General features: G+C 43.4%; 1 protein-coding gene across 1 annotated transcript in view; it reads left to right on the top strand.

Moving 5' to 3' along the window:
• The window catches only part of METRNL (meteorin like, glial cell differentiation regulator), a 33,164-nt gene extending 14,629 nt beyond the window's left edge, over positions 1–18,535 (top strand). Inside the window, exons 3-4 of the mRNA XM_034790247.1 lie at positions 16,775–16,834; positions 17,611–18,535. Of these exons, the coding sequence (XP_034646138.1) occupies positions 16,775–16,834; positions 17,611–17,927 (377 nt within the window). The 3' untranslated portion in view covers positions 17,928–18,535. The remainder of the gene's footprint in view (positions 1–16,774; positions 16,835–17,610) is intronic.
• Positions 18,536–18,945: the final 410 nt, after the last annotated feature.

Raw genomic sequence — 18,945 nt, 5'->3', positions numbered from 1 at the left:
AAATATTCATGTGACTGAGAGTTCTGTGCTACCGAAGTCAAACTTTAACAGAAATGTTCTTTATCTTGATGACATCTATCCATTATAATGCAGGTTCTGCTACCCATTTTATGAGTTTCCTTTATTAATGCCCGGTGGCTAGCTGAGAATGTTTATAGATAACTGAGGTGCAACACTCAAATGTTTAAAAAAAAAAAATTGGATAAATCCAGTTTTCTAATTGAGAACAATATCCAGCTACTTCCTGTAAGCTGTTAATTCACTGGCTCGAGCTGGTAGAAAGTGTTGGTACAGTGCAAATATTTAGAAGCTTTCTTAACTCCGAGTCAGCTGTTTCCTGTGCCTCCCTTGAGCACTATAAGGGGTACAACAAGACCCTAGAAGTGGGTCACCCTTCAACCCCAGCATTATGAAAATGCTAATAGCCTTCAGTTACTGCAGCACCCTAGGGCACATCTTCACTGGCAACGTTAAAGCGCTGCCAACATGGCTTGTATAGTTGTGGCACTCTAAAAAACCCACCTCCAAGAGGGACATAGCTCCCAGTCCAAGGGGCGAAGCTCCCAGCACTGGTGCACTGTCTATACTGGCAGGTTATAGCGCTGAAACTTGCAGCGCTCAGGGGGGTGTTTTTTCACACCCCTGAGTGAAAAAGTTGCAGTGCTGTAAAGTGCCAGTGTAGACAAGCCCCGACTCTGGTCTATATTTGGGAGCAATCGTGCCTTCTGCTTCTTGAACTAGTGGTGTTGCTGATTCTCATTGCCTAAAAGAGCAGGTGCATTTTGCATTGTTCACTGCCTAGCAGTTGGCGGTGAAGCAACATTGCTCTGTTGGGCATTAATTCTGCAAACACTTAGGCCTTGGCTACACTGGCAATTCACAGCGCTGCACTTGCTGCGCTCAGGGGTGTGAAAAAACACCCCCCCCCCCGAGTGCACCGAGTGCAGCGCTGTAAAGCGCCAGTGTAATCAGCGCCTGCAGCGCTGCACGCTCTCTCGCAGCGCTGCAAGCTATTCCCCTCGGAGAGGTGGAGCACTTGCAGCGCTGCAAGAGAGCACTTGCAGCGCTGCAAGAGAGCACTTGCAGCGCTGCAAGAGAGCACTTGCAGCGCTGCAAGAGAGCACTTGCAGCGCTGGCGGCGCGACTACACTTGCGCGGCAGCGCTATGAATCCACAAGTGTAGTCAAGGCCTTAGGGATGTGAGTAACTTTAGGCTGTATTTCTCATGTGCATAAGAATTTGTGGGATCAGAGTATTGGCATTGGATTACTTTCCCATCCACAGTGTGCGTGCTCATTGGCTATATTGGCAAAAGAGATGGTGGAAATGAGCACGGCTCCCAGTGCATTTTAACTAAAAGCTCGGTGATCTATGCATTTTACAGGTCCTGGCTTCTGAGTCACTGTCATCATTGAGAACCATTGGTGAGGAAAGTTATGGGGACTGCTCTTTAATTTCCAGTAGGGCTGTCGATTAATTGCAGTTAACTCACGCGATTAACAGTGCTATTAATCGCGATTCATTTTTTTGAGTTAAACAATAGAATACCGTTGAAATTTATTAAATATTTTTGGATGTTTTTCTACATTTTCAAATATATTGATTTCTGTTACAACACAGAATACAAAGTGTACAGTGCTTACTTTATATTGTTATTTTTTATTACAGATATTTGCACTGTAAAAATGATAAAAAGAAATAGTATTTTTCAATTCACCTCATACAAGTACTGTAGTGCAATCTCTTTATTGGGAAAGTGTAACTTACAAATGTAGATTTTGTTTTGTTACATAACTGCACTCAAAAACAAAACAATGTAAAACTTTAGAGCCAGAAGTCCACTCAGTCCTACTTCTTGTTCAGCCAATTGCTAAGACAAACAAGTTTGTTTACATTTACGGGACATAATGCTGCCTGCTTCTTATTTACAGTGTCCCATGAAGGTGAGAACAGACGTTCGTTCACATGGCACTTTTGTAGCTGGCATTGCCAGGTATTTACGTGCCAGATATGCTAAACATTCGTATGCTCCTTCATGCTTCAGCCACCATTCCAGAAGACATGCTTCCATGCTGATGATACCCGTTTAAAAAAAAATAGTGTGTTTAATTAAATTTGTGACACAATTCTCCTCCAAGGAGTTCAATGTCTTTTTTGTTTTGTTTTACCCGCATTCTGCCGTATATTTCATGTTATAGCAGTCTCGGATGATGACCCAGCACATGTTGTTCATTTTAAGAACACTTTCACAGCAGATTTGACAAAACGCAAAGAAGGTACCAATGTGAGATTTCTAAAAATAGCTACAGCACTCAACCACAGGTTTAAGAATCTGAAGTGACTTCCAAAATCTGAGAGGGATGAGGCTTGGAGCATGCTTTCAGAAGTCTTAAAAGAGCAACACTCAGATGCGGAAACTACAGAACCCAAACCACCAAAAAAAAGGAAAATCAACCTGCTGGTGGCATCTGACTCAGATGATGAAAATGAACATATGTCAGTCCGCTCTGCTTTGGATCGTTATTGAGCAAAACCAGTCATCAGCATGGATGCATGTCATCTAGAATGGTGGTTTGAAGCATGAAGGGACATGTGAATCTTTAGCGCATCTGGCATGTAAATATCTTGTGATGCCGGCTACAACAGTGCCATGCAAATGCCTGTTCTCACTTTCAGGTGATATTGTAAACAAGAAGTGGGCAACATTATCTCCTGTAAATTGTAACCAAACTTGTTTGTCTGAGCGATTGGCTGAAGTAGGACTGAGTGGACTTGTAGGCTCTAAAGTTTTACTTTGTTTTGTTTTGAATGCAGTTTTTTTATATAATTCTAAATTTGTAAGTTCAATTTTCATAATAAAGAGATTTCACTACAGTTTTTGTATTAGATGAATTGAAAAATACTATTTCTTTTTTACTGTGAAAATATTTGTAATAAAAAATAAATATAAAGTGAGCTCTGTACACTTTGTATTCTGTGTTGTAATTGAAATCAATATATTTGAAAATGTAGAAAACATTCCAAAATATTTAAATAAATGGTATTCTATTATTGCTTAAGAGCGTGATTAATCGCGATTAATTTTTTTAATCGCTTGACAGCCCTAATTTCCAGTGAACATCAGAAGCTTATGAAGCTACCATAATAGGTCCAATAGAAATATGTTCTGGAATTCAGTAGGTTAGCAACCAAATCCTTTGGTGGGATTTCCTAGCTCTCCGCACAGGATTAATTCCAGTGAGGAATCATTCAAATTTCACTATTGTAAATCAATCATTTCTTTTCTTTTCTTTTAATTATTATTTCTTCTTTCCTAGAATCATCTGTTTGTCAGATCTGTTAATTTTTACTAAATAACCCTCAGAATAGAAGCATTAAAAAAAATTCTCTGTCTCTGGGATTAAGGCCATGTCTACGCTAGCACGTTTACAGCAGCACAGCTGCACCGATGCAGTGGTGCCCTGAGATCGCTCGTGTAGCTAGCTATGTTGGCAGGAGAGCATTTTCTGCAGACATAGCGCTGTGCATGCTACCACTTAGGCCAGTGAAATTTATGTGGTTCAGGGGTGTGTTTTTTTTTTTTTGTCCACCCCCCATCTCTGAGCAACGTAAGTGGTAGTGTAGACATGGCCTCAGGTTTGCCAAGAAAAAAGAACCACTTGCTGTGGTGTATTTGTGTCCACACAAAGCAGTGGAATATGTTTCATAGCACTTCATCAGCCAGTATTCATTTGTTGATTGCATAATTGGCTTCAAACAAAGAAAGCTGCATTTCAAGCCAAACCAAGGCTACACCCAGAAACAATTGCTTGTGAGTGAGCTGCCTCCAGCTGTGAGGCTTTTGAGGCAGATTTTCTGATAAGAGTAATAGGTTATTAGGAAAACAAAATTGTGCTTTCTTCCCTTGGTTCATCCCCTTCGCACACATACTCTTAAATAAAACTAGTTTTTGTTACCTGTGCCCAAAAGATGAGATCCACCAGCCAGATGCAAATTAATGGCTAAAGAACAAAGCAAAATCCAATACCACATACTTTAAAAAAAAAAAAAAAAAAAGAAAAAGTCAAACAAAAATTGAAAGATGGAGGATTTAGTGTGAGCTGCAGTGAAGCTGTTGTTACTGGCAAGCATCTAGTTTGGCTTGATTGGTCATTTGTAAAGTACATGCTCATCTAAGCAGGGAGGCTACAATGGGATTAGATTTGAGAATCCAGAAACTTGTTTGAACCATTTATGTGACTCTGGAAATTTGGGACAAATTTGCAGTAGTTGGCAGAGATGGTGAGATTGAACGCACAAGAACCCCTTGCTGAGAACTGATCTCCCCCAAAGTAGTGGTAACATATACAATCTTAAACTATTTAAACTGGGTGGTGGGGAGGAAAGCTTGCAAGGCCTGAGTGAAAGGTAGAAAACGGAACGTTGTTTGCATCAACACCTTTAAAACTTTGGAGAGGAGACCCTGGGTTTCAAAAAGGACTGTTGTGTAACATTTTTTTATTAACAAAGTCCCATAGAATGCTTCACCCCATTACCTGCTTTCATGTTTCCTGAGTAATATATAGGGAATTTGGTACTGGATCCCCTTTCTTCTTTACTCCCCATACTCCAGTGTAGTATACAGCTGTGGCTGCCCTTTGATGTCGCCAGCGCAATACAGTCTGCTTCTTCAGTGAGCCGGAGGAGGTGACAATAGAGTTGTAATGATAAATACACAGCTGCAGGGGGAGAGGGTAGAAGAAAATAGCTTATTTTTGCTAGACTCACCATGAATGTACTTAACTTATTTCTCAACTCAGTGGGCAGTCAAAACCAATAAGCAATCAGGTACATTATGCAGACAGCTGGGGTTCTGTTTGCTCTGACCCTTATGTATAGCAGAAGATAGCCTCACAAACAGATTGGCGATCCAGCGGAGTTGCTTGGCAGTCTCTAATAATGCTCCTTGCTTGCGCTACAAAACTGTTTAGTTTGCTAATTCCTGAGGCTGTAGTAAAAGAAAGGACTGGTGATGGGGGGTGAGGAGGGGGATTGCATTTCCCCCCCCCCCCCCCGGAAGGAACTCTGTTACTACTGAAATGTGGGCCAGGTTTTCAAATGTGGGGACCTGGTTTTAATAAATTGCAGTGTAGAAAACTTCTTAAGCTTTAATCTGCTACATTATTTACAGTAAACACAAAATATACAATGTAATACAGTACAAATACTTGGAATTTGTTTAGGGCCTGACTTTCACTGCCTTAAACCTTCCAGAGTCACTTGTGCAGTTAATGGTAGCAGTTTATACCCATATTGCCCAGGTGTAAATGCCTGTAAGTGGTGCAAGGTAGCATGGAAAGTCTAGCCCAGCTGGCACAGAAGCATGATCTTATTGCAGAGAAGAATCCTGTATTGTTTTCCAGTATATGAATCTGTCAAGCCCTGCAATCAGAAATGAGCACGTAACTTTGAATGGGAAAATAAATGTGGCCCTCAAGACCAATTATGTTTCAGAAAATGTCTTAAAAATTATTAGTTGTTGTTTTTTGTTTTTATAATTCCATACACAGACCCTAGAGTTCTCCCTCACATAGAGGAATTCCACTGCTAGAAATAGGACTTAAAAAGGGCTCTTATGTCTTTTTTTTTTTTTTTTTTTTTAAGGCTCACTTAATCTTTGATCTTTCACTACCTCACTTTCAGGTTTAACTTTAACCAGCTTCTTGTCAATTAATTTCATTCCACTCAGATCCATGCTGCATATGGGGGACAGGAGGGTGGTTGAAAAATTCCTGGCAAGCATCCAAATTGTGTTAATAGGTACCAGCTCTCTTATTTTTTATTAAACTGATACCAGAGAGCAACGGGGAAATTCTGAAACTAGAGCAGAGCATCTGATTTACCGTATAGTTTCATTAACACAGGAGCATGAAATGGGCGACCTATTGGGGAACGTCTACCCTACAGAGCCTATACTAGCATAGCTATGATGGCATAGGTCCTAGTGTAGATGCAGCCTATCCTGATAAATGGAGTTTTTCAGTTGATGTAGGAACACCCCTCTCCTGAAACAGCATTAGCTGTGTCGACAAAAGCCCTCTTCCATAGACATACCAGTATTTACACTGAGGGTATTGTTGTCATAAGTGTTTCAGTCAGAGCTGTGGTTTTTTTCACAGCCCTGACTAATGTAGCTACGCCGATATACCTTGGAAGTGTAGACCAACCCTTAGTCATATCTTGTCAACTGTAGATTAACATCCTATATGAGGATTTCTTTCTTTAAAAAAATATTGTATACATAATTTCATGTTCCCCTCAGCCTGTAGCTAGCACATCATTCAGGGGAACTGAAATGTGAAACATATTGCTACTACCAAGACGTTCCAACACTTACTCATTAGGGGAGGGAAGTGGCTGAATCATCAATTTCTGCTGAATTTAATCTTGTTTTAAAATAAGTTTTCCAGTCCTTCTGATGATAAAGATAACTTTGTGGGCTGTCTTCCTGAGTCTGCAGCCACACCGCTCTAATGCCACTGATACTGCTCATGGCTATTTTATGCAGCAAGGAAGAGCGAAGTTAATACTCTGGTCAGTGTCACTATTACTGTTCAGAAATCTGTAGATCAGACAAGATTTGTGTCCATATCACATTGCTGCTGCTCAGGGAAGATAAGAGTAGTGGTGGAGCTTGTTATAGGAAAGCAAGAAAGAAAACTGGATGCTATGCTATGGGCAGAATGTTCCTTTTCCCTTCCAGCAGCTAAAAGATGGGAGGAGCTTCAAATGTCTCAGAGTCTTACTAGCCAGAGGCTGATATAAAAGATGGAATTGCTCATTTGGGTCCAGGGGTAACACTCTGTAGAAGTCCCAGCACCCTTCTGTTTTCCAGTATCAGGGGGTAGCCGTGTTAGTCTGTATCCACAAAAACTGCAAGGAGTCCAGTGGCACCTTAAAGACTATCAGATTTTGCCCAAATAAATGTTAATCTTTAAGGTGCCACCGGACTCCTTGTTCCTTCTGTTTTCCAGCAGCTGGAAGATTAGCTGGGCTACTCAGCAGGGCACTGCCTGTGTATCTCACTGGTGGTGGGAGCACCCCCTCTTCAATTTTTATAGACTTCAGGCAAGTACTGCCTTTTGACTGGTAAAAGCTACAAGCGCTGTCCATTCAATTGGTAGATGCCTGGGCTGCTCTAGGTCACTTGTGTGGAGATGATGCTTTTGGAAGGGGGCAGCTGCTATGCACAGGGGAGCAGAGAGGCTTGAACTGTGGGATAAATAAACACGGTTTCTTTTTTTTTTTTTTTTTTTTTTATGGCTTCATATCAGTGTTTTGTGTACATACAGACACAACAATTCCCACCAGCTTGCGTTCACTTTTTTTTAATGGAGTTGTGGGGAAAAGCAGAGAAATAGCTGTTAACGATTTGCCTGTACAGCAAAATGAAACAAAATAGTGTCGGTTTTGTGGAAAAAAGCTCCTGCTAAGTCCTGCCCTCTGGAGTAGGAACAATGCAAGGGATTTAGCTAAAAATTCAGTCTGCACAAGTGATTTTAAGCACAGAAAATATTCATTACGTGCAGCCAGCTCTGCTCCAAAGGGCTCATTGCAGGCAGGTTTAATAGGAGTTACAGGAATGGTGGTGGTGCAACGGCTGATTCGCAAGAGTGCTGATCTGAATGAGTGCCCCTGCTGTAGTTCAGCCTGGCTGAGGCAGGAAAGCCCTGCCCTTGCTTGGCTGAGTCAGGCCTGCCTGGGTCTGAGGCTGGCACACAGCACAGCCCCTGCTCTTTGAAGGTTCCCCTGGGAATAGGTGGGCAGAGAGGAACAGGGAATGAGTCGAGTTTCGTCTCTGCCCTCCTTCCCTGGTGTGTGTACAATCTCTTGGTGTGGGTGTGTACAACCCCTTGCTCAGGGCTGAGCCTGAAGGTGCAATTTAGCCCTATACAAAGCTGCTTGAATAAAAGAGCTGTTCTGCATTTTCTAAATAAATGCATGTTTGTGCATCTAGCTGGCCTTTGATCTGTTTTAATGGAGTGAGTGCTGTGGCTATGAACAGCAGAATGAGGTTAGCTTGCCAATTTTAAAAATAAATACTACTGAAGATTCATAGTGTCTTCTGCCAAGTGAAGTTTCATTTTGAAAATGATGTTTAAAAACCAGGCTCATCTAACACTAAATCCCTTTGTCAGGAACTGTTGATGTAAACCTGCTTCTTCAGTATTTAGAACTTTAATGCTCTCTTGGAAGAAGTTTCTGTTAAAAGTTAAATTCTGATTTAGGAGCTCGCATGGATTTTATATTTCTCAGAGTGCAGAGGTCATTGTGTCTCCAACAATAAGGTTTAGATTGTGCTCCCCCAACCCCTTCTCTCTTTACCGGGAAGGAAGTGGAATGAACTCAGGCCTCTGGGCACAATCCATGACACAGCATCTTAAAGTCTGAATTTCATTAAATGTATTTGCAGGTTAAATTACTCTTGGAAAATTAAATACCATAGTTCCAGTCCCTGCCTAAGGCTTGTAGATTTGTGTATGTTGAACTGAACATTGAAAGCGAGCTAAGCCAGGGAATCAGAGCTGATTTTTTTTAACCTCGTCTTGCTGTACTTTTGTTGTTATAGAAGATAGGTGCCCTCACTTTCATTCTGTTAATGCAAGGCTAGATATTGTCTTATTTTGCTTTTTTGGCAGTGATCCCTTTGTGTAGACAGCATTCTGGAACCGTAACACCCAAGTTTCAGCAAAAGGCTCATTTGTAGGCTCTTTATGTATGCTTTAGTGCAGGGGTGGGCAAACTACGGCCCGGGGGCCACATCCGGCTCCTCCGACGTTTTAATCCGGCCCTCGAGCTCCTGCTGGGGAGCGGGGTCCGGGGCTTGCCATGCTCCATGTGTTCCATGGCTCCACACAGCTCCCAGAAGCAGCAGCACGTCCCCCCTCCAGCTCCTACTTGTAGGGGAAGCCAGGAAGGTCCACACACTGCCCCTGCCCCAAGTGTTGCCCCTGCAGCTTCCATTGGCCGGCAACCACAGCCAATGGGAGCTGCAGGGGCAGCATCTGCAGATGGGGCACTGCGCAGAGCTGCCTGGCTGTGCCTCCGTGTAGGAGCTGGAGGGGGGACATGCCACTGCTTCCAGGAGCTGTTTGAGGTAAGTGCCGCTTGGAGCCTGCACCCCTGACCCCCTCCAGTGCCCCAATTCCCTCCCCCAGCCCTGATCCCCCTCCCGCTCTCCGAACCCCTTGGTCCCACCCTCCTGCATCCCAGAGCCCACACCCCCAGCCGGAGCCCTCACCCCCTCCCGCACCCCAACCCCCAATTTTGTGAACATTCATGGCCCGCCATACAATTTCCATATCCAGATGTGGCCCTCGGGCCAAAAAGTTTACCCACTCCTGCTTTAGTGTCATGATTGACAAGATTCAGGCCCCAACCATTGGTTCATTGACCTGCTATGTGTGCCAACTATTAGATTATCATAGGTCAGCTGTAGAAGGGAGGCATAGTGTTTAGTATCCTCACTCATGATCTTTGTTCTGGGCTGCCATTTATATCCGCTCTGAGGTTACCAGTTCTGTTCAGCTTTGCCCTGCTTAATGACACTAATATCTCCCAACAAAGACTGTGAGCTGAATTTATCCCACATGTGACTCCATCAACTGCAGTACAGTTCTGTATGCAAGAGTTTTTCCCAGTATGTCAAATGCATGAGTCTTCTCTTCTGCTGGTCAAAGAAGCAAAGTCATTCTCAAACCTGCATCCTGATGTTATTTAGCTGAGCACGTGTTCCGCTGCTGTATGTTTGTTATACAGTTTGGAACTTTCATAGTAAAACATTAGTATAGGAAAGTTGCAGTGGTTGCAGAGAGTCATGTAATACTATCCAAATAAGAGACAGGAAAATGCCATAAAGCAAGGAAGTGAGGAGATGCTCCTTTGTGTCATGTGGTCAGGAGTCATTAACTTCCGCCACAGCTGTAGAGAAGCTCTCTGTATTAGACCTCCATATTTTCTCCATCATCTGATTGAAATGTGATATTTTTTTTATTTTGTGGCTGGAGGTATTGTCTATAGTGCAGGTGGCTTGGATGTAGTTCTGTTGACATGAGGTCACAGCTAGCCTGTTTGCGTCAGATTTAAGATGACTGTCCTTTCACAATTCAGGTCCAGGTGCATTGATACCATTTCAGGCTGCATTTTGGGATGGGGTCAGGCGGGTCTTAGAATCCAGATCCAGAATGCTGATGGGAGGAGAAGAATTGAAGGCTTATCTAGAGCAGCACTTCAGATTTCTGTGATAAGTGATGCAGATTTCCCCTCCTTGTGTGTTCCTGCTCCACCACCCCTCAAGCTACATGGTGGGTGTTAGAGCTCCCCAAACTGAATGAAAGGTAGGTGGTGTACTGGTTGATGCAGGCACAGTCATAGTCTGGTAAATGGAACACTTGTCCAGAAACCTCAGCTACCACTGGTGCAGAATAGTGGCTTTTTGGACTGAAATTCATTTCCTGGGGAGATGTTGAACTCTTCCAAAAGGAAGCCTAAGAAGGCCTTGGGAAAATTAACTTATAAGGAAGGGCCTGCTCTGACTCGAGGCAGCAAGAGTGGGATTGGGCCATGGAATAGGAATATTTTGTTTCTCAAATACTCCACCGCCAGCAGAATCACTGGGACAAAACTCATTTTGCTGAATCTTAAGTAGAAATGACTCTGTGAGAAATGCATATTAATCAGTGGCCACATCTGTGCATTTTAAAATTAAGTTTAGATCACAGGAATCATTGATGATTAATATTTTGAAGCAGTTTATTCCATGTGAATTTGGTGCTGACATTCCCTGGAGACTGAAGCCCTCTGGTGGGGCCCCAAAATAAGCACAGTGCGTATTACTGCTGTGCAGAATTGCACTAACCCTTACCTGGAAGGAACACCGCTAGGACTGTAAGGGACAGTTCAATCTCCCGGGCCCCTTCGGTCCTTGCTCTGTCGGCTGAGACTGCCAACAATCAGGATTTGGGGACTTCAACAGCAGAGTCAAGGGGAAGGGTTGGGACGGCTTTGTGGCCTGCATCATGTGGGAGGTCAGACTAGATGATCATAATGGTCCCTTCTGACCTTAAAGTCTATGAGTCTATGAGACAGTGTTTTCCTGGGCTGAGCTTAACTAGTAGGCATTATTAGGAATCATGTTTATTGTGGTAGCACATAAGGACCAACAAAGAATGGGACCCCATTGTGCTAGGCACTTCACAAACACAGAGCAGAGAAGTCCCTACCCTGAAGAGTTTGTGAACTAAATAGACCAGACAGACACAAGATGGGGAAACAGGCTGTTAACACAAAAGCAGAGTGATGACCAATGTGATGGCAGCAAATGTTTGGTTAGTTCCATAGTTTTTTGGGGGTCTGTATTTAGTTAGGAGGGATAAGAGCTTCAACCAGGCTCAGGTTCTCCCAATGGGTTTTAAAGTTAAAGCTAGTGTTCATCTGATTTTATAAATAATCCTTTGAAGGATTGTAATGTGAGAGAAAGGCATCTTCTCTGGGGAATGGGAAGTACAAAGAAACCACCATTGCTCCCCCCCCCCACTGCACCGCAGGCACGTACTCCTACTTCTTGAAACCAAAGGATATGCCTCAGTAAAGTGGTTTTCTGCAAACACTTTGCATTAAGCCTTTCTATTTCTGCCTAAAGGGGAACCCTGTCTGCCTGCTGTTTACCAGCAAGGTTCTTGTACATTTCAACATGTAGGCTGCTGATGGTAATAGGGCAGAGGGATGGCAGGAGGTGGGCTCAGTAAACCAGACATCTTGGGCTTGTTGAGGGGATGTCTCATGAGAAGCTGGAATTTTTCACTACTGGACACCTGGCCTTGGCAAGATGTTTAAAGATGCATGGTTGGACAAAAATACAAGTGTGGCTGAAGATTCTGCTTATTCATGGTGGTTTGGAAATTCCTGACATCGGACTGATTTTGCCTCTTGTGTAGTTATTTGCCTCTATATTGAAGGGGTATGAAACAGTCATTCTGATTTGGTAGCAGCATTTGACACCTACTTTGCCCAGGTGTAAACAATGAGTTATGGTGCAAGACATGGGAGAGTCGAGATGGCTGAGGATAGTTACTTATAAAACTTACGGTACATTATTGTAGGTAACATGGGTTGTATGTGTTCTGAAGGGCCAGTGTGAGGATTCTGGAGGGAAGCAAGTTATTAGGGATTTCATCTTAAAATGTAATCTCTTCTGAACCATCTCCTCCCTCAATTTCAGGTGGTAGCAGCAGCTCACATATGGCCATATGCATTTTGGAACTGTGCTACACATCAGGGGAAGAGGGACAGCCTCCGCTGTAGATTTGGAAGATCCCAAAAGCTGGCTTTGGGATTCATCTAGGTTGTTCCCCAGCATCTACCCTTGACTCTTTGGCTCCCTTATCACAAGATGGTGGATTAAAATTGCACTTTAATCTAGTCTCTGTGTCGAATGATATCTCTTCCAAACCCATTCATCTTTACTTCCTTTCCAGCACATGCTTTGAGCTTAGAAACACCAAGCAGTGATCACCTGGATTTGCAGTTTATCAGCAGTCTCTCTCTACCCCTATTTCCTCTCTCCTCCTTCCCCCCCCCCCGTCCTCCCCATGGGAAGGACAGAGAGACAGGTTCAACAAGTCTGCTGGCCAACAAGTGCAGTCTATTGTTAGTATCACCATGTCCTCCTCAGTAACATCAGGTTCAGAGGGCAAATCGCTCAAAGCAGCTGGGACATGACTGCTAGCTTGTGAGGAATGATGTAATTACATCCCCCTCTGCAGTGAATTGAATAGAGAGGCCTTCAGAGGCACTGGCTGGGGGGGCTACCTCAGGTTACTTCAGGTCAGGATACTGTCAAAATCCATCAGAGGAATTCCCAATAGATTTGGCAGCCGACATGCACAATGCAGGCATTATGCCATGAGCGCTATAGTTGAGTTACAGGCATCTGGGCTTTGGAGGGAACTAATAAAATGTTGCTTTTTTCTTCTGCTGCTGCATGAATTAAGGCTTGTTGAATTAATGAGTTTTAAAAAATCAAACTGGTTGAAGTTTGGGGTTTCTTTTGTCTCTAGTTCCGATAGCTCAGTGTTGAAAGTGAGAGAACCTGGTAAGCCACAAAACTTAGTCAGCAAGCAGGGGATGCAATGTGGAGTGTGGGGAGAATATCATCCTGCTGTGAATTTGATGCTCTTCTCTAATAACTGTGCAGGTTTCTTCATAAAATAACTTCAATCAGATCCTAATTCCCCTGGGACAAAATAAATGTTGAACATTTTTGGTGTAAATAAATATGCTGTCCACATTGTAGGATGGGGCCAGGGTGTGCATGGCATTCTGGCCTTGGATGGAGAAAACATATCCAGCCAACAGCCTGGATCAGATGTTAAGTATTGTAATATGTGTAAATCAGCACTAATTTAACACATCGTATGTGTTATACCGGGGTGGGCAAACTTTTTGGCCCGAGGGCCACATCTGGGTATTGAAATTGTATGACGGCCAATGCTCACGAAATTGGAGTTGGGGTGCAGGAGGGGGTGAGGGCTCTGGCTGGGGTTGTGGGGTGGGGCCAGAAATGATGAGTTCAGGGTGCGGGAGGGGGCTCTGGCTGGGGGTGCGGGCTCTGGGGTGGGGCTGGGAATGAGGTGTTTGGGGTGCAGGAGGGTGCTCTGGGCTGCGATCAAGGGGTGCAGGAGGGCGAGAGGAGGATCAGGGCTGGGGCAGGGGGTTGGGGCACAGGGGGGTGGCTCAGGGATGCAGGATCCGGGGGGCGCTTCCCTCAAGTGGCTCTCGGAAGCAGCTGTATGTCCACCCTCTAGCTCCTACATGGAGGTGCGGCCAGGCGGCTCTGCTGTTCACAGCCCCGTCCACAGGCTTCGCCCCTGCAGCTCCCATTGGCCACAGTTCCTGGCCAATGGGAGCTGCGAGGGCAGCGCTTGGGGCGGGGGCAGAGTGCCAAGCAGAGCCTGCTGGCTGCCCCTATGCATAGGAGCCAAAGCAGGGACATGCTGCTGCTTCCAGGAGCCGCGCAGAGTGGCCCCCAACCCTGCTCCCCAGCTGGAGCAGGGCAAGCCCTAGATCCCCCTCCCCAGCGGGATCTCGAGGGCTGGATTAAAATGGGTGGCGGGCCATAGTTGGCCCACCCCAGTGTTATACCATAATAAAGCACATGTTTTTAAAAAATCCCTGGGATTTGTTGCTCTTCATGAGACTGTATAAAACTGAACTTTCCATTTTAATGACTTTGAATGTATTCTGCCTTTTATGGTCAGTTGGCCTCAGCAAGGATCAGTATTTCTCTCTTCCCCACCCTCACCCACTCACGCACACTCATTGCACAGTATACTTGGTCGTCTGAATGCAAGTGACAAAAAGATGGTAGGTATACTGTGAAGGGAGGTGTTCTAGAATATGCTTTGTGTTCCACCATTGGAGGTGCTGCAAGTAGTTCTGAATGTGCTTCAGCACCACTAAACTACTATGAGTCAGCTTGGAACCCGAAAGGACTTCTGAGTAATGGTTTAGTGAGAGATGTACTAAGCACTCCATTTTTACCTAGAATCAGAGGCGGATTAGGGGTTTGTGGGGCCCCTGGGCCAGAGCAAGTGGGGGCCCCTCCCCATCCCTTCCACCTGCAGTCCCCCTGCCCCATCCCCCTTGTTCCTGCTGGGAAATGGGGTCGGGACATGGGCCCTTGTCCGGCACCCCAACTGTCCCAGTGGCTAATCCGCCACTGCCTAGAATTTGAAAGGAAAAAGTTAATATAGTGTTCTCACTTTAGTATCAATGTTTCTGAGAGCCCACTGTTATAGGGACCTGGTTCCATATTTCAAATATACTAACAAATGTCCTTATCTGTTCTCTACCATTAGACTATTAAAATTAAAAGAACCTTTAATGTATCATTTGCTTTTCAGGTCTAATGCTGTTATTTGTATTGCACTCTGTTTTGAGAACTAAAATGGGCTGGTTGTTCTCATGTGCAGATATTTTGTTTGGGTTTGTAAGAGCTACAGAGAGATACTGGATCTAAACACACACAACTGTTTTCATTGACATTTTAAAAAATCATCAGAACTTTTCCATTATTAGGTTTTACAAAACCTCATACAAGAAAATGTGTTTTTTTGGTCTGGACTTCCTAACTTTGTCACATGCACTGAATTGGGGTCATAGAGGACTGTGTAAGTTCTATTAAAATCAACGGAATTAAAGTACATGCATAAGTGCTTTGCTAAATCGGCCTATGTTAGTTTTGCTAGCTATCAGAAGGTTTGAAAGTTTGGCCTGGATACCAATCAAAAGAAATTGTGTTAGAAATCTCCCATTCAAGCTTTCTTGTGAGACTTCAACTATTTCTTGGTTCTGTCTGGGTTCGGTACAGTGCTTCCAAACTTGACTGAAAAGTGGAATGGTATAAAATAGCACAAAAATGCTGGGTAAGGGAAAGTGTGTGTGTGGGTTTGATTGTTTTAATTGTAATCCTCAGAAGTTCTGTTTTGGTTCATGTCTTTGGGTAAAGGTTCAGGTCAGGGCCATTTTATCAAAACCACTTTGCCTATTTTCTTAGTCTGTAGCTCTCAAGAATTTCACAGCCTGTTTTGAGTTATTCTCTCAAATCTCTCCTGCCCAGAAATGTGCATTTTGTGTTCCAGTTAATCCTATTAAGCTGTGTATTACATGATGTATTAATCATCTGACTGGTAGTAGTAATTATTCTCTTTGGATCACTGCTTTGATGGGACCTTTGAAAACAAGACAGATTTGCTGTGTCTTATGTTGAAGAAAGGTTATGCTGTCTAAAATAAAAAGGATAAAAGTTGAGCATTGAGGAAATAGCTAAGCTAAGGAGCCTTATTCATATTTGTCTAAATTTACCTCTTAGTGCAATGGATGAATTTGCCATCAGGGTTGAAAGTTGGCAAATCTGCTTATTCAGTGTTTCAGATGATGATTTTGGGTGACTTTAATTTGCCTTAATCTCGGATTGTCTGATCAACTAAACTTTGCTTTTTAACACTTAGCCTTGTCCCCATTGTGTGATCTCCATTTAGCTGTTTTAGCAGTTGTGATAATCCACAGAGAATAGCACAGTTGATATTTTTTCATTTTTCTTATTCAAGTGCAACCTTAAGATAATATCAAGCAACAAGAACATGCTCTGATCCTCAAGCATTCAACAAACAGACTTAATTAGTATTGCTAGATAGTGTAGACCCTGATAGTAAGCAAATTCCTTCACTCAATAGGGTATTATAGAAACATCTGTACTGCTACTACAGTACCTTCTCTTCAGAAGTAGCTGGCTGAGTACAAAGAGGAGCCACATTCTTGCATTGATTAGATTAGTGTAGATACTCAGATATTTCTAGCAGTACAGGAAATGGTCTTTGTACTACTTAAGTTTTAACAGATATGGGCTTGAGTTTCCATTCTGTCTTGATGTCCTCAAACATATGCTCCCTCCCCCCAAGGCACTGGATCTTTATCTGTTGTTAGGCTAAATTGCTTGAGAAGTAACTCAACTACACTTATATAAATTATAGAAAGGAAGTTTTGCCCTAATAGTTTAAATCCAATGTGATCTTCAAAGCTTTTACAAGGGCTTGGTTGCTGAGCATTCTCAGCCAGTTGGGTTACTGGACCCCGAGTGTTTAGTCATTTGAATGCAAGCCACTTGTTTACTAACACAAACAATCCCACAACTTGTCTTCCAGTCTCTCATTATCTCTGCCCCCTTTCTTTCTAGCTCCCTGCCGTCCCTGCAGTGATACAGAAGTCCTCTTGGCTGTCTGCACTAGTGATTTTGGTGAGTTTTTTTTATTTTTTTCTTCTCTGCTGCTGCTCCCCCATTCTCTCCCCCTTACTATGGTGTTTGCTGGATTTGGCTACAGACACCGCCGCAAACAATGATTAAATTTAAACACCAAATTGCAACAAACAGGGAACTTTCACTGGTTTCTGTAAACAAACTGTGGGCAAGGGACACACAAAGAACCAAGAGAGAACATTTTTATGGGAGGAGACATGAAGGGCCTCAATTAAAGCCATTGTACTTGGCTAGCTCTTTCTATAGAGGACAAAGAGAGACCTAGCAACAATAATAGAGGTAGAAGTTCAAAGGTTTCTTGGGGGCATGCAATAGGATTTTCCCCTTGATGTCCTAAAATGGGCCACTAACAAAAGACCAAAGCTGTTTTCTTGTCAGATTTCTGAAGGGGGAAGTTAATGTTCAGCTAATAGTTGTAATGGCAGCAACAAGCAAAATGTATAGACCAAGAGAAACACAAATATTCTGAACATGCTTTTGACTGTGTTGTAACTTTTTTTCTTATTATTACATTACTATTTTAATGCAACTTTCTCATGCTTGAATTTAAAGTAATAGAAACAAGTGGGCCTGTGTAGTCTAGGAGATGGGCTGTAAAGATTATAAATATCCCTCTTAGTCATTTGAACTTACTAGGTCACATTCAGAGGTGATGTAAGTGGATATATCACTCCTGCTTATATCTGCGCTGAACTTGGAGCCAAGCCTTCAAAGCAGTTTCATGTAACCCTCCCTTTATTTTGTTTGTGTCCTAGTTGTCAGGGGTTCCATCCAAGATGTAACAAATGAGGCAGAGCAGCAAGAATCTGTAATAGATATCCACGCAAACAAACTCTACAGGCAGAAGAGCAAAGTCTTTCAGCCCACAGAGGAAAATGGGAGCTGGCGGGGACAAATAAAGACCCCACTGGAATGTGGGGTGAGACCAGGAGATGGAGACTTCCTCTTCACGGGACGCATGCAATTTGGGGAGGCCAGGTTAGGCTGTGCCCCTCGTTTTAAAGACTTCCAAAGGATGTACAAAGAGGCAAAGGACAAAGGGCTAAACCCATGTGAAATTGGCCCAGACTGACGCCCCCTATTTGGCTGAAGATTGCTCTTAGCGCTTGGCCGGAACTAATTCCTGGCCCTGGTGAACGTTCTGAACAAAACGGTAATTAACTAAAAGCATGGAGAAATCTGGTGTGCAGAGTGAGAGCCACGCGGAACGTGTCCATGGAAGCAACAGAGGTACGAGCTCAGAAGGCTGCCAAGCAACCAAGGCTGGATTTTTAACCCATCTTGTCCCTATGAACTAAGTTATTATATTTTTTTAGCAATTTCCTTAGGAAAACAAGCAAACAGAAAACTCCAATGTCTTAAAAAAACCCAATGAAAAGCAACCTGCCCTTGTATCTTTTTAATACTAATGTTTAAAATGTCTTAAGCTGATGTAGCATTTGATATGGCGTATTCTGTATAAATGGTTGAGAATGTGATAGAACATGGTAAAATCATCTTAACATTGATGCTTTGTAAAAAGCTTGGTGTACAATTCGAAGATGTTTCTTATGACAGAAATTTATGGAGCCAAATTCATCTTCTTTTTTATTTGAAAGAATGTACAATCACCGCCTGCAATTTTTCGTTCAGGCTGGCGAATAGTTTCCATTCCAGAGAAATAAAGGTCCCTGGATTTGACCCACATTGTTACGACTTTTATTCTCCTTCTCCATAATTGTAGCCTCCATAGGTCCAGATGTGCATGTGGATCAAGCATCCATATGCTATAGATTACTGCTTGCGTATTTTGTGGCTGCTGAAGCCCAAGTGCCTATGTGGGGTTGGGAACTGCAGTGGTTTTCAAAGGGGGAGTAGGATCTATTTTTGGAGATTTCTTAAAGAAACATATCCCAGGCAAGAAGCTTTGAATGACTCTAGCTTTTCCCCTGGTAGGTCACTTGGGAAACCAGTCCAAAACAAGTATTTCCTCCACCTGGGGCACGTTCTAGCTGTAGGCAAACTGGGCAGCTGCCCAGGTCAGCGGATTCTGCCTAGAGTGGCAGAGGCAGTGAGGCCAAGCCTGAGTGGTACTTGACCCACTCATGATA

This window comes from Trachemys scripta, chromosome 14 (assembly GCF_013100865.1).
Source record: "Trachemys scripta elegans isolate TJP31775 chromosome 14, CAS_Tse_1.0, whole genome shotgun sequence".
NCBI classification, from domain to species: domain Eukaryota; kingdom Metazoa; phylum Chordata; order Testudines; family Emydidae; genus Trachemys; species Trachemys scripta.
Note: the sequence above shows the minus strand (reverse complement) of the source record. Positions and strands in the feature narration are given on the sequence as shown.